The sequence below is a fragment of the Rhinolophus ferrumequinum genome, chromosome 2 (genome assembly GCF_004115265.2).
Source record: "Rhinolophus ferrumequinum isolate MPI-CBG mRhiFer1 chromosome 2, mRhiFer1_v1.p, whole genome shotgun sequence".
Classification (NCBI taxonomy): domain Eukaryota; kingdom Metazoa; phylum Chordata; class Mammalia; order Chiroptera; family Rhinolophidae; genus Rhinolophus; species Rhinolophus ferrumequinum.
This window is the reverse complement of record NC_046285.1, coordinates 58,533,194-58,547,951: the sequence shown is the minus strand read 5'-3', so window position 1 is coordinate 58,547,951 and position 14,758 is coordinate 58,533,194. Positions and strand designations below refer to the sequence as shown.

At 40.0% G+C, this 14,758-nt stretch overlaps 1 protein-coding gene across 1 annotated transcript in view; it reads left to right on the top strand.

Annotated features, from left to right (window-relative positions):
• The window catches only part of ST6GAL1 (ST6 beta-galactoside alpha-2,6-sialyltransferase 1), a 180,468-nt gene extending 166,100 nt beyond the window's left edge, over positions 1 to 14,368 (top strand). Inside the window, exon 9 of the mRNA XM_033127534.1 lies at positions 14,180 to 14,368. Coding sequence (XP_032983425.1) covers positions 14,180 to 14,262 — 83 coding nt within the window. The 3' untranslated portion in view covers positions 14,263 to 14,368. The remainder of the gene's footprint in view (positions 1 to 14,179) is intronic.
• Positions 14,369 to 14,758: the final 390 nt, after the last annotated feature.

The window sequence follows — 14,758 nt, the reverse complement described above, 5'->3', positions numbered from 1 at the left end:
AGCGAGGAACCGCCCAGGCTTCAAGGGGGCCCTCTCTTCCATCAAGCCAACGCCAGGCTCTCAGAGACCAGGACCAATACTCTCAGCTCCGTCTCTTCCTTGCTCACAATTTGCTCATCTCCCTGGCTGGAGTCAAGATGCCATTCTCACATCACAGATTTCTTATGCAACAAGCTTTTAAATGAATCGCTTTATTTAAAATAATATTGACAAAATTAATAAGATTCCTGCTAATGCAATATCTATACTAACTTAGTTCTGAGTTTAAAGGAATTGCAAATCTCCTATTACATATTAGCAGCTTACCTCTTGTTCACTTTTGCAGAAAATGCAATGGTACATTGAAAACTATTTAAAACAAATATGTAGTTGGAGATGCTACTGTAACAAGTACATCTTCTTCCCAAATAAGTGTATGTGAAAGTTTAGATTAGAGCTAAAACGTCTCATAATTAATTGCACAGCTTTAAATCAACGTGATTTGATATGTTTACATTGTGAAAGTTCTTCCCCCATCGGGTTAATTAGCACATCCATCACATACTTACTTTTTTTTTTTTTTTTTTTGGTGAAAACATTTAAATTCTACTCTTAGTAATTTTTTTTACTGGAAATTTTTTTAAAATCTATTATTAGCTTCAGGTATAAAACAACATAATTATTATACATTTACACCCCTCACAAAGTGATAATCCCAACAAGTCTACTACCATCTGACACCATACATAGCTATAACAATACCATTGAGTATATCCCCTATGCTGTACTTTACATCCTGTCACCATATATATATATATATATATATATATATATATATGTATGTATTTTAATTATAGGTGATGTTCACTATTATTTTATATTAGTTACAGGTGTACAGCGCAGTAGTTAGGCATTTATGTAATCTCTGAAGAAGTAATTCCCCCTGATAATTCTAGTACCCATCTGACACCATACGTAGTCTTTACAACATTATTGACAATATTCCCCATACTGTATTTCACATCTCCATGACTATTTTATGACTACCTATTTGTACTTCCTAATCCCTTCACTTTCTCACCCATCCTCCAATCTCCCTTCCAACTAGCAACCATCAGTTTGTTTTCTGTATCTATGATCTATTTCTGTTTTGTTTGTTCATTTATTCTGTACTTTAGATTCCACATATAAGCGATGTCATATGGTATTTGCCTTTCTCAGTCTGACTTATTTTATGTAGCATAATATCCTCTAGATCCATCAATGTTGCAAATGGTAAGATTTCACTCTTTTTTATGGTAGAGTAATACTCCATTGTATAAATATACCACAATTTCTTTATCCAATCATTTACTGATGGACGTTTAGATTCTTCCCATATCTCGCCTATTGTGAATAGTGCTCTGGTAAACATAGGTGTACATATATTTCTTCAGATAAGTGTTTTGGATTTCTTTGGATAAATATCTAGGAGTGGAGTTGCTGGGTCACAAGTTAGTCCTATTTTTAATTTTTTGAGGAACCTCCAAACCATTTTCTGTAGTAGCTGCACCAATTTGCAAAGCTACCAAGAGTGCACCAGGGTTCCCTTTTCTTCCCATCCTCACCAACATTTGTTGTTTGTTGATTTATTGAAGATAGCCATTCTGACAGGGGTGAGGTCGTATGTCATTGTGATTTTTATTTGCATTTCTCTGATGATTAGTGATGTTGAACATCTTTTCATATGTCTATTGGCCATCTGTATGTCCTCTTTGGAGAAATGTTTATTCAGGTCCTCTGTCCATTTTTAAATTGGATTGTTCGTTTTTTTGGTGTTGAATTGTATTAGTTTTTTTTTTTTAATAAATTTTGGATATTAACCCATTATCCAGTGTATCATTGGCAAATATCTTCTCCCATTCAGTAGGATGTCTTCTCATTTTGTTGGCGGTTTCCTTTGCTGTGCAAAGCTTTTTAATTCGATGTAGTCCCATTTTTTTTTCTTTTGTTTCCCTTGACCAGGGAGATACATCAGCAAAAAATTACTGAGGGTGATGTCTGAGAGTTTACTTCCTATATTCTCTTCTAGAAGTTTTATGGTTTCAGGTCTTACATTTACACAAGTGTATGTGCTGCTGTATGGGAGCTGACCCCTCAGAAGGGGATTCCTCCTGGCAGGCTCTTGTGCCTGTTGAGACACCCTTTGGGTGTGTCACCTGTGGGGATAACCAGGTAGTGCTCTGGTGTGGTCTAAAACTGGCCTCTGGATGAGCTGTTTCTGGTGTCTCTTGGAAAGGGCTCCTGTGAGGGCAAATTTCAGCTTTGTCTATGCCAAGACACATCATAGATAAAATGGTAAAGGTTAAATACAGAGAGAATCCTAAAAGCAGAAAGAGAAAGACAACTAGTTACTCATATGGGAGCTCTCATAAGACTATCAGCTGATTTTTCTATAGAAACTTTGCAGGACAGATAGGAGTGGCAGGAAATATTCAAAGTGATGAAAGACAAGCGCCTGCAACCAAGACTATTCTACCCAGCAAGGCTATCATTCAAAATTGAAGGAGAGATAAAGACCTTCCCAGATAAGAAAAAGCTAAAGGAATTCACTACCACCAAACCAGTATTTCAAGAAGTGTTAAAAGGACTTCTTTAAGCTGAAGAGAGGAGAAAACAAAGTAATGAACATCAAAAAACAATAATCACTTTAAATGGAAATGGATTAAGTGCTCCAATCAGAATACATAGGGTAGCTGAGTGGATAAGAAAACAAGACCCATGCATATATTGTCTACAAGAGACCCACCTCAGATGAAAAGACACACAGAGATTGAAAGTAAAAGAATGGAAAAAAGATATTTCCCAAGTGATACATGTTATTGTAGTCTTTGTTGTCTTCCTGTTTCCTATCTCATTTGTGAGCCACCTAAAAATTTCTTGCCATTAGAAATGAACTTGATGTAGCCACGGTCTTCTTCTCTCTTACTGGAGATTTTATTATTCAAATATTGAATCTCTTGGATTAAAAAAAAATATTTTACTGTGGTAATTATAATCTTGATTTGCAACATTTTGGGAGCCAAGTGATTCTTCTATACTCTTCCTGTTTGGAGTATATTGACTCATTCTCACTCTCAGCCATTTCTGCTTCAAGTCCACCTGCTTCATCATCTTCCAAAAGTAAACTTCCTGTTATTATGATTATCTGTCTGCTTGGACCAAAAGAAGAAATCTGGGATTCTAAACCCTCTTAAAACAGACTTTCAGACAGTTCTTTTGAGGTTTTGCCTCACTGTGAACCTCTATCCAGATGACTACAATTTCCAAGACTGATTTTTGACACTTTACTATTGCACTTCTTTCCTTACTTAGCAGTATAAAAATCACCTGAGGAGCTTGTGGAAGCATAGATACCTGCCCCCACTTCCGAGAGATTCTCATTCAGTAAGTCTGTGGTGGGACCAGAGTATTTGTATTTCTACAGGCTCCCAAGTGATGCTGATGCCTCAGGTAAGTGATGGTTTCTCCTTTTACCTGCAGGCATTTCAGCTCCAGTTTCCTGACTACTGACCATCTACTTTCTTCTAGTACTCATTTAACCAATTCTATTTTCCAAAATTGTATTAAATGATCCTGATGACTGTAGTCTCACTTCCCATTCTGTCTGTCCTTATGGATTTACATACTTAAGAAAAAAAATCTTTTCTCTTGTCTTTATGTGGTGTGGGGGAAAAAATGGAAATAAAAGCAAGTATTTCGACTGCTTCCATTCCTAACCAGAAGTCTAATTTGATTCTGTGTAAGCTTGGGGCAAATCCTGACAGTGGTATCCTCATCCTTTCCAATTACTGCTTCTCTATTCCCCACGAAGTTTGTTACAAATCCTCGTTACTTCTCCCTAAGGCTCCATCCTTCCTTTTTGTGTACATCCCCTACCCAATAGAACCTTCCCTTCAACTTAACTCCTTCAGTTTCCTGCCTGTACACCTGAAACTTTACTTAGTTATCACCTCCGTTTTGTCTAGGCCCATTCTTCTGTTCAGAAAAATTCCTTTATCGTGTACCATCAATCATGCTCTTGGAATTCTGTATTTTCAACTGCTTCCTGTCTATAGGTGCTATGAACTTGTGCATTGTTCTCTCCCATATGCAAAAATAAATAAAACAGCAACTTCTCCTTTAACCCCACCCTCCCAACATAGTATCACTGTAATGTAGGTTTTACCTCTTACTTATTTTAGTTCATTCTCTCTTGGGTCTGAACTCTGGAGAGTCTTGTACTTTTATTTTGGGGTGATAGATAATAGATGGCCACGGACACCAACAAGATCAGTAGCTGACAGAGGACCCATTAAAGCATCAAGATGAGCTGGATTTGTGGGCTCTGAGAGAGGGTACATGTAGTAGCTAACTTCATATTCTTGGGTATAATTCCTTTCAGTTATTTTTCAGAGTTGGGAATAGCACGCTTTTAATTGTAACACAAACTAGTCCAGCACTGGTTTAAACCAACTGGAGATTATTTGCCTTACATAAGTCTAGAAAGAGGCCATGCCTCAATGATATCAGGATAAGCAACCATCTGATGCTTTTGGCCTTTTCCTCATGATTGTAAGTTGCCTGCTAGCTCCTGATCTACACAGAGTGTGGATGGATCTCAAGGAATGAGAACTAAAGATAGCTGGGTTCAGCTGTGTCCCCTAAACAGTTGATTCACTCTCCCCTTGACAGTTTTGGGGACTGAGGTATCATCTTAACAAATGAACCACTTCCCCAATAATCATCTCTGGGAGTTATCAAGGCAGATGTGGATTTCTTGCTTCTGACCTGGCATTCTACTGTGGGGCATTTTCTATCTGCCAACCACAGGCTCTGCTGACACTCCTGTTTCTGTTTATTTCATTAAATTCTGCTGCTCATGATTCTGCATTACCACTTTTCAGGTGTACACTGTCCTTATTGCTGAACACTTTGGTACTTGCTTTTTTCTGGACACTACTATCTTTTCTCAGGAACCACCATCTCCCATTATGTACCACCTTGTCCCACTGGGCATTGCTGCTGCTCTTCTGGGTACCACAGCTCCCACTGGAATTGGTGGCTCTGATACAGTAGACCTATCATGTGCCAAAGCTCCATGGCATTCCATAGGGGAGAATGCCCCTCTCCTTTGTATGTTATATTTGATCATTGGACACCATGACCATGATGCTTGTTCCTGTGTTCAACATGATTAGTGAAATAGCTCTTTTATTTTAATTCCACCTCCCACTGCACTCCCATTCCCCAGACACATGACAAACCGTTATACTTAGAATGGTCCCACCCCACCTGATGTCACTGGGTCATCAAATTGTTCTGTCCAAAGCTTCCCCCCTTTTTTCCATGCTCATTGATTTTAATGAACTAGTTTGGCCAATTCACCATTTACCCAGATATCTACTAATCCAATATACTGAGTTCCCATTTTTAGTTCACCAAGGCAGTGGATTCCCAAGAGGTCCCTTGGGAGGAGATTATGTCCAAGTACAGCGGAAAGTTAAGGGAAACCTGGTTATTTGATTCATTCATTAATCAGTCCTGCCTACTCCTACTCTACCTTGAAGCAACTTCTAATTCTTCATCCAAGAGGATGGTTACTGAACCCTCACTAACTTTGTATTTCACCATCTGCTGAAAGTAGCTGTGGTCTGGGATCTCTGGTACCCCAGCAGTAGGATGGTGTGGCTATGACAAGCAAAGTTTATTGCCTGAGAACCCAGTGCTGAAATTAGATGGAGCTTGAAGAACTCAGTCTGGGCTTAAGAGGGTTTTAAAAAAAAATCTCAAAAGGACAAATGGTGACGAGTTCCTCAATCCTCAACACATCCCTGTAGTCCTCCCCAGAGAGGTCTCCTGCCTCGTCACTCATTGTGCTCCATGTCTCTTCCAGAAGTATCAGCCTGGCAGCTTGTGTCCTGGGAGGTCCATGAAACTGCTGAGGGCAGCTTCTCACCTGAGCTGCCTGACTGTCACAAAGTTGTTCTTTGCTTCCTCTTTCTCGTTCCTCTACATGGTCCTCTTCCTCCATTATTTTTTTTCATTTTAATCTTGTTTCTTTGCTTCTTTGTCTCTCTCTTGTCTGAATTTCTCTTTTCCGGTGTCTATCTTCTTTGCTTCTAAAAATTCTGTATCTTCCCTTCCCTGACTGTCTTTGTTCAATTTATTTGAGCACACATTACAAGTATGCTATGTGCCAGGACATGTGTTAAGTTGTAGGTTTATATAGCTAAGTAAAACAAGATCGTTGTTTACCTGAAACTTGGTTTATTGGCATCGGAACTATAGCCCACAAAATTAAAAAAAAAATAAACAACCATTAGGTGACTACAGTATTTCAGGTGATTTACATAAGTTATTGTATTTAATTGTCACAAAAATCAATGAAGTAAGCATTTCATTTTACATTAGAGAAAACTAACACTCAGACATGATCGGAGTTAGATGACTAGTGGACAAAGCTCCTGTATCCTGTTACTGAATTCTTTGGTCACCTTACATCGTTTCACACCTGTGTTTATAAGTGATACTTTTTTGCTTACCACAACTTTTTTCCTAGCCCGTCTTTCCTTTGTCAGATGCCCCAGCGGCCCAGGGCCTGCCCGTACCCTCAGCCCTCTTGCTCTACTTGGTCGTTTTTGCAGATTCTGGCAGGGCTTTTCCTCATTTACTTTTCTCTCAGGCCCTCTTTTCACATGTGGCTTGTTGGTCAAGATGTTTCTCATCTTTTGCTCCTCTCTTTTTTTCTATTAACGTTATCCCCTTCCACTTCCTTCTTCTCCTTAACACCACCCCCTATTATCTATACTTTACCCTCCCTCTCAAATTCTCTGTACTTGTTGTGTCTCTTGGCCTTTTGTCTCCCCATTCTCATTTCCCTCTTCCCATTTTACTTTTTCTCTTCTCCCTTTTCCTCTCTCCCTGTCTCCCTTCAGTTCATTCTGGCATTCTGTTGTCTTTCCTCTTTCTCTCCTTTCTTCATTGCATTCTAGTGTCCTTATTTCTGGGAAAACAGAGCAATATCACATGGTGTGTTCGAGTCAGGGTAGTTTTTAAAACGGGTTTCCTAACATCTAACTCTGCCTGACTCATGAATTCTTTAGTTTTTATTGGAATCACATTGGAGGAAACTTTCCGTAGTTATTAAAAGCATGGACTGCAGAGTTCCACCAGCCTGGGAAACATTTTAGTACTGTGTGGTTTTGGTCAAGTTCTCTTTGTGCCTCATTCTCTTCATCCTTAAATGGGTATAATGATAGGACCTACTATATAAACAATATATCAGGATTGAATGAGATAATGCGTGTAAAACAGTTAGTGCCATATCTGTACATAGTTACTCAATAAAGCTCAGCTAATACTATTAAATTATATATGTTATTAAATTTTTTGCATTGTGTTCGTTATCTCTCAAGAATTCTTTGGTCACCTTACATTGTTTCACACCTGTGTTTATAAGTGATACTTTTTTGCTTACCACAACTTTTTTCCTAGCCCGTCTTTCCTTTGTCAGATGCCCCAGCGGCTCAGGGCCTGCCCGTACCCTCAGCCCTCTTGTTTCACTTGGTGGGTTTCGCAGATTCTGGCAGGGCTTTTCCTCACTTACTTTTCTCTCAGGCCCTCTTTTCACATGTGGCTTGTTGGTCAAGATGTTTCTCAATCTCATTGCATCTACATCATTCCCTGAAAAAATGTCTTTAAGGTTCTGGTTCTTGATGACACTACTCCTTTTTGCCCAGGGATATTGCAGGTGATCATTCAGCATTTATACACTTTTTTTGTTTTCATGAAGTTTGGGTGGAAGGGGTGCTAAGAGCGTGGACTCCAAAGCACATCTTGGCAAGGACACCTTGGCAGAATCCAGCCCCCCATTGTGCAGGCCCGAGGGGGAAGCAGTTGGATTTAAGTTTCTCACAGTTCTGACTCCATCAGAAGCCCCACTCCCTGCTCAGGGAAGCACGTCCTCTTTTGTCTTATCTCCACAAGGCTGATGGCCCCAGAGAAGACACAATCTGTCTCCTTGGTAGCACCTATGCCCTCACTCCTTGGCCAGTGTGATCTTTTTTGACTCAGGCAAAGGTTTGACTTTTAGCTAGAAGTATTATTAGATTTCTCTAGCAGAGAGGCCTCTCCAAACAAGTCGGAGTTGGGATTCAGGTCCCCAGATTTGTGCCGTTAGGTAAATTCCATGTAAGGAAGGCACAATTTGTCCAGGAGAAAGACGCAGAGGTAGACAAGAAGTAAAAATGGAAATTTTTAGACTCCAACTCTTGATAACACTTGGAAGTTTTTCAACCCATAGAAACTTTTTTTTGCTGAAAAAAGTGAGTGGTGATAAAGCACTGAAGAGAGTAACTAAAGTCCTTGCTTTACTGATCCATTTACCTGCTCACGATGTAATTTTTAGCTAACACCTTTCTCTGAGCAATGGGATGAAATATGCCCTAGCCTGTGCCCCGTTTTTTCCCTAATACAGAGACCGAGGGTATCCTCAGCGCATCAGCAGTGTGCTCAGCTGTTCCTTGAGGCCCAGGACTCCTGCCAAGTAGACATGAAGGCAGGAATGGTGTGGGGAAGGAGAAGGAGGAGGGAAAGTTATAAACTAAACCTGAAAGTAGTCGGGCAAAGAGAGAGATCTGGTAGAGTTTAGATAAAAGTCTCGGAGAAAAGATGAAACTTAGTTAGATAAAAGATGGCAGTTGAGAAATCTCGAGTCCATGCTTTTGATGGATGGTGAAGATGCTCATTGATGCTCAGCGCTGCTTTTCCCAGCCCCATCTGTCCAATACAAAAACATAGATGAAGAACTCTTTGCGGACACTGAAGGTCTCTTGGCCATCATCATATTCCAGTTGCAGCTCCCTGCAAGACAGAGCCTACCTGAGAACTTAGGGTTGACTGCTCAACCTACCTGACCCCTTGTTCTTCTGAATTTTCTGTTTGAGATTTCTTCCCAGTAACGCTGTCTCTTCATCTTTTAGACTTTTTCTGTCTTCAACCCTCTTCACCTCTTTCTCTCTTCACTGCCTCTGTTTCTCCCATCTTTTATTGCTTCTTTTTATTTTCCGCTCTCCCTACTGTCCTTTGTTATTTACTCATTCCCCCTCACACTATTTTCCTTTAAAAAATTTTCTTTCAGGACTTTCCTGGTTCTTTTTATTTCTTCCCATCTCTTCTCCTATTTCCCTTTTATCCCTTCTCTCAGCATCTCTCTTTTCTTTTTATCTAACTCCAAGCTTCTCTTTGCTACTTTATTTCTTAAGCTCTATTTTTTTTCTACCAGTCTGTGTGTTTCTCTGTTGTTGCTCACTTCCTTAACCTCTTTCTCTTTTCTTTTCCTTAAAAGACATTGTAATGTGAAATAGAAACATATGTACAAAGAAGGGCACAAACCATTAATGTAAATTTTAGCAAAAATTTATTATAAATTCGGCACCTATGTAATTTCTGTAAAGGTGAAAAATAGATCATTGCTAGGATGTGTAGCCTCTAGTACGAGCCATCCTGAGACGAGCTCTATGTTCCTTACAGCCTCATTTTTGTGAATATCACTTCCTTGGTTTTCTTTCATTTTGACCACCTATGTATGTCTCCTCAATAATATAGTTTAGTTTTGCCTATTTTTGAACGTTATGTACATGCAATCATACCATAAATATTCTTCGGTGCTTGCTTCTTTCACGAAACATTATTTGTAAGATTCATCCATGTTGCTGCTTGTAGCTATATTTCATTCATTTTTATTGCTGCCTAATTCTCATTGTATGGACATACCGAAATTTACCCAATCTACTGAACATCAAATTGTAGTTATCAGAACATCAAATTGTAGTTATCAGAGTACCTGTTTCACTTTTCAAAAGAGCTGGATTTGCTGCCCCCTTGTGTCTTTCAGCAACTATAACAACGTATGTATCTTTTCTTACTCCTTACAGGCAAACATAAGGCTCCAAAAACCAGCTAACAGTTTCACCAACACAGTTTGCTCAAATTACACCTTGGGGCTAAAGCAACCACACCTAATAATTACAAAAAGCTCTGCGGAGGGAGTTTTTTTATTAACAGCACCAACTCACCTCTGACTCTATTGAGTCACCAAAACATAAAGGAATTTGGCATAAATAGATTTGCCAAGATACAGTTGGGAGGTGCTCTGGCGCCTAAGAGAATGGTTTTTTAAAAGATATCTTTTGCAATATTATTAATTCAGATACCAAGTTCTATTCTGAAAATAGGCTGGGGAAATTTATTTCAATTGGGTATTCCATTCTTTTACTCAGCTGATGTTTATTGAATGCTAGACATTTTTCTAGGCACCAGAATATGAAACTAAACCAATACAATAAACAAATAACTGTTGTAGTATGCTGCTAGTTACTGATAGGTACTTCCCAAGCGGTGTACTTCGAAGGTGACCGACCACAGTGATATTCAGCAATGAGGTAGGTAGCACTTTTTCTAGGATGAGTTTGTAAACTTAATTGTCTGACCTCGTATGAGAATGACATGAAATAATCCATGTAAACATTACTCTCTAGCAGCCTGTGTCATTTCTGAAAGTCAACTCAAAGGACCAAATTTATCTCAAGAGCCTGACAAATGTTGAACAAACTTAAGCCCCTAGAACTGTCTTATTAATTATCTTGTCAGTTTTATTTGAGGAGAAAAATAGTTATAAAATGTCCTTGGACCCTATGGTTATCACTCTCTGTAGACACCCATCAAAGTTTGTATGGAATGTGGAAATTACAGTGTGGCTTCTGATACTAGGCCATAAAACACATTCTTACTTTCCCCTCATTGTCACTTGGATCTCTCCCTCTGGGAGTGGTTTATCTGACTGACAGGCAATTGTGCACACCTATTTAATGCCTGTCACTGTACTCACTACCATAGAAGGTTGTGTAGACCACCTCTATGCCTTTGCTCTGTCTTTATGTGGAGGGACCCTCCACCCCACAGAAGTGGCGCTGATGTTACTTCTCTGTAAAACACTTTAACTTGTCCTGAGAATTTGAAATTTGAGTGGGCAATCTCCTCTTTACTTCCAGAGACATTACTTATTCTTCTCTTATGACACATCTCATATTTGCTTGATCGTATGATAATATGAAGGACAGCCTTTCCCGGTAGGCTCTGAGTTCTGAGTGCAGAGACTGCTTTATTTGTAAACATACACTCTCCTCTTAACACATAGATGGAAATATAGTCTATTGCAAAAAATGTCACTTGAATGATGAGGGAAAGGGTCTTTTGGACTTATCGTCCAGGTAGTTGGGGAACGGAGTAAAGGCTTTCAACATGCAGTGAATCAAATTAAAAAGAAGCCTAACACCACACCTATAAGAATGGCTAAATTAAAAAATAATGACAATACCAAGTGATGACAGGATGTAGAGAAACTGAATCACTCATACATTACTGGTGGGAATGTAAAATTGTACAGTCACTCTGGAAAACAGTTTAGCACTTTGTTAAACTAAATATTCAACCACCATAGTATCCAGAAATTGAATTCCTGAGCATTTATATCAGAGAAATAAAAATTGATGTTCACTCAGAAACCTGTACAGGAAGGTTCATAGCAGCTTTATGTGTAATAGCTAAAAACTGGAATCAGCCTAGATGTCCTTCTACAGGTGAATGATTAAACAAACTGTGGCATGATATCTACACCATGGAATACTACTCAGACATAAAAAGGAATGAACTATTGACACATGCAAAAATTTGAATAAATCTCCAGGGAACTGTGCTGAGTTAAAAAAAAAAAATCCACTTCCAAAAGTTTTCATTTATATAACGTTTTTGAAATGACAAAATTTTAGAAATGGAGAACAGATAAGTGATTGCCAGGATTTAGGGATGAGGCAGAGGTGGGAGGGTGCTGGGTGTGGTTATAAAAGGGTATGTTAGTCAGCTCAGTGTGTGTTCTCATAGTCTGGGTGACATAAAACAGACATTGACAGTTTTGGAGGCTGGAAAGCTGAGATCAAGGTACTACATGACTGGTTTCTGGTAAGACCTCTCTTCCTGGCTTGCAGGTGTCCTCACATGACCTATTTGTTATGTGCATGTGATGAGAGAAGGAGGTAGTGAAGAGCAAACTCTGGTGTCTCTTCATAAAGGCTCTATTCCTATCAGAGCAAGTCTCCACCATTATGACCTCATTTAACCTTAGTCATTTCCTTAAATATCCTAACTCCAGTATAGTCACATGGTACATCAAGCCTTCAACATGTAAATTTGGGGGGGGGACACAATTTAGTCTACAGGAAAAACAACACAAGGGATTCTTGCAATGTAAGAACTGTTCAATATCTTGACTGTGTTGAATGTGGTGGTGGATACATGAATCTATATTGGTGATAAAATTATAAAATTGCATACAACAGCACACACACACACACACAAATGACTGCCAGTAAAACTGGGGAAATCTTAATAAGACTTAATAAGATGGATTACATCAATGTCAATGTATTGGTTGTGATATTATGCTATAGTTTTGCAAAATGCTACCATTGGGGAAAATTGAACAAAGTATAAAAGGGGATCTCTTTGTATTATTTCTTACAACTTCATGTGAATCTACAATGATCTCAATTTAGGAAAATAAAATATAAAGACGCCTAGTTCTGTTTAGTTCTGTTTAGTCACTACATGTATTATAATTTGAGGTTGAGCCACAGGAGAGAAATTAGTAAATAAATAGTAAAAGTATAAAATACAAGAGGGAGACATCAAATGATAGCATCACTAAAAACATAAAACAAGCAAACAAGAATTCGAGGTAGCATAAAAAGAGCTAAAACTTCGGTAAGGAAGGAGGGAATGACCCCGGAGCACAAGGTGAGAGTAAGGCATGACTGTTCCCCCTACTGGCAGCACCGCTGAACTACAAGTCTGAGCCACCGGAAGAAATCTGTAGCCTGGAAAATTTTGGTCCTGCAGCCAGAACATGTAGAGGCCCAACACATACCTCCTGGGGTTGGCTATGGAGCAAAGTTTGGAGACAAAAGGGCAAGACTCAACTTTGGCCCAACCAGCTGTGGAAACTGTTGTGTATATTGTCAGGGTTTTCCTTAGCATACCCCTACCCCCTCCACCTTTGGGTAGCAGCCATGCTGTTTGAACAGGACTGACACTTCTCATCTCCCACATATCCAAAGGTGTGCCATGATTGGCCCAAATTCGTGGTGTAATTTCAGCCCCTTTGCTACAGTTATTGGTCCATATAGGGGTGCCTGATCCTAGTTGTTCTAAACAAAGGGAGAACCAGGACGATTATTCTAAGATTGGCGAAGGAAAGAAGCTTACTCTGTTCCACTGAATGTGAACAAAAACATATTTGTAGTCTAGTTCATACTGGCAGCCATCTTGCAACTACCAGGGCAGCCAGATTTAGTTTAATCCCCTGTCACAAAAGATAGGACAAAAAGATAGAAGGGAAAGAAACAAAACCAAACAGATTTCAATGATTTTGTTGAGCCACTTGGTCAAGTCTTCTTGAAACTCAACCTACTCCTAGATGAGGGTACCTAAAATGTTGATTTTTAAAGTAAATTCCTTTAATTGCTTATACCATATTGTATTAGAATTTCTATTAATTGAAGCATAGGATAGAACCACTGTAAATCTATCTCCCTGCCCAATCTTGCCCTGCCTCCAAAGAGCAAAAGATTTGATTCTAGAAGCAGAGAGAGGCAGGGCTGAATATCTAGTTGGTGGTATTAGGGTCCCAGCTACAGGACAGAGATTGCAAGTTGCTGAGTAAGATACTAAACAGCAAAGGAGTCATGTCTGGGAACAATGAAAGAGGTGGTGCCCAGTTTGGAAGGGGAAAAGGAAGGAAGTCTCTGAAAGTTTGGCTGATATCAGAAAGTACTGATTGTACTCTTTGGAAAGTAGACAGGGCATGTAGAGTTTATCCAGGCCTCTTTCTCTACTTTCCACCCTCCAGAGCTCTCAGCCTAGTACGGAGGATAGGAAAGTTCTGGGTTGATTCTATGGAGGCAAACATATCAAAGTTCCAATCCTAGCAGAATGCCAGTGACAAGTGGACTGAGGAACTGACATAGGAAAAAGTGGGCAAGGTAGGTGACATCAGTGGGTTCATTTTAGGGGGTTGGAATAGCCTTGTGTTATTCTTCTCTCCAACCCTCTTCCTTCTCTGCAGGAAACATCACTGATCGTGATTTATGGAGAATGCTGCTGAGGCTTTTTCATAACTTGGAGTTTGGCAAAAATTGGATGCCCTAGGGCCGGCCCGGTGGCTCAGGCGGTTAGAGCTCCATGCTCCTAACTCCGAAGGCTGTCAGTTCGATTCCCACATGGGCCAGTGGGCTCTCAACCACAAGGTTGCCGGTTCAACTCCTCGAGTCCCGCAAGGGATGGTGGGCTCCGCCCCCTGCAACTAAGATTGAACACAACTGAGCTTCTTCCCGGATGGCTCAGTTGGTTGGAACATGGGTTTTCAACCACAAGGTTGCCAGTTCAATTCCTCGAGTCCCACAAGGGATGGTGGGCAGCAACCCCTGCAACTAAGATTGAACACGGCACCTTGAGCTGAGCTGCCGCTGAGCTCCCGGATGGCTCAGTTGGTTGGAGCGCATCCTCTCAACCCCAAGTTTGCCAGTTCAACTCCCACAAGGGATGGTGGGCTGTGCCCCCAGCAACTAGAAATGGCAACTGGACCTGCAGCTGAGCTGCGCCCTCCACAACTAAGACTGAAAGGACAACAACTTGAAGCTGAATG